The 1,299-nt window shown below is 34.0% G+C and overlaps 1 protein-coding gene across 1 annotated transcript in view; it reads right to left on the bottom strand.

The window, feature by feature from the left end:
- Positions 1 to 1,299, bottom strand: part of POLR3G (polymerase (RNA) III (DNA directed) polypeptide G (32kD)) — a 30,885-nt gene that overhangs the window by 27,407 nt on the left and 2,179 nt on the right. The window contains exon 2 of the mRNA XM_008579374.1: positions 104 to 233. Within this exon, the coding sequence (XP_008577596.1) occupies positions 104 to 233 (130 nt within the window). The remainder of the gene's footprint in view (positions 1 to 103; positions 234 to 1,299) is intronic.

Raw genomic sequence — 1,299 nt, 5'->3', positions numbered from 1 at the left:
GATACGACTGAATCAGTCAGTACTAAATGATCACATATCTTGTGCTTAAACATTGTTTCATCTATATACATTAAACAACATAATCAAAAAGTCCAATACACACCTTGTTTTTCTTCAGGTGTGTCAATAAAAGAAGGCATTCTTTTCATTGTTTCTCTCAACTCCTGTTTCAAGGCCAGTATATAATCTTCACCTTCTCCTGTTTTTAGTGGCACTGGCTTATAATCTATATCCTATTTAAATTAAGAGACAAAAATTTTTTAAATAAATTAAATATTTTAATATACTTTTGTATATATTCTACAAAACATCAATTTTATTGAAAAACTATGTTTCCTAGGCACTAAGTTTTATAATCAACTTAAAAGATGTTGAACTTCTGTAATCTAACCTTTTGGTGCATTTCCTACTTTGCTCTTATTTTAGAGGTAGGAAATATACATAATTTTCCTATTGGCCCTAAGAACTATAATGATAATCATTTTACTAAATTGTCTGTTGACTAATCTAATTCCTTATTTTAAAAACCAATGCACCCAAACGAGAGCAAATTACTTTAGTTTCCTATTAACCTCAACCGTGGTGGTGTTATGGGTGGGAGCAGTAGCAAAAGCAGCTATCATTTATAAAGTGGCTACTATGACTAGTATTCAATATCCATTATCTCATTTTAAATATTACCAATACTTCCTCTTTTACAATGAGGAAATTAAGAAGTGAACAATTTGTAAGCCCATATAATGAGTAAATGGCAGAGCAGGAGTTTGAAGCTACGTTTCAATTTAGAAAAATTACACATACACACATATTTATACATATATATTATAAAGTAGGTTCCCAGGGTCCATGGTGAAGACATATCTGGTTTCAGAGGATAAGGATGGTGTACAGTTTCAAAATCTGACTCAGAATGTATTCATTCATTCTACAGCTATTTATTGAGTGTCTATTATAAACTAGACATGGTTAGATAACAGGAGATACCATAATGAACTAGTCAAAGTCCCTGCCCAAATGGTAGAGGAGAAACCCATAACATATAAGTAAACAAATGAGGTGATGTACAATCTCACATAGTGATAAGTGACACGAATAACAAATGAAAGAAGGTAGAAGAAGAAAGACTGACAGAGCACACGGAGGTTGGAGGGGGCTCATCTACATGGGCTAAGCACACAGGGCCTCTTGGGGAAGTCACATTTGAGCAGAGATATGGATAAAATCAGGAAGCCATCCATATAAAGAATGGAGAACAGATGGTTCCACTAGGAAACCCGCAGGGGCAAAGGCCTGAGGGAA

This window comes from Galeopterus variegatus, unplaced genomic scaffold, assembly GCF_000696425.1.
Source record: "Galeopterus variegatus unplaced genomic scaffold, G_variegatus-3.0.2 Scaffold1871, whole genome shotgun sequence".
Lineage (NCBI taxonomy): Eukaryota > Metazoa > Chordata > Mammalia > Dermoptera > Cynocephalidae > Galeopterus > Galeopterus variegatus.
Note: the sequence above shows the minus strand (reverse complement) of the source record. Positions and strands in the feature narration are given on the sequence as shown.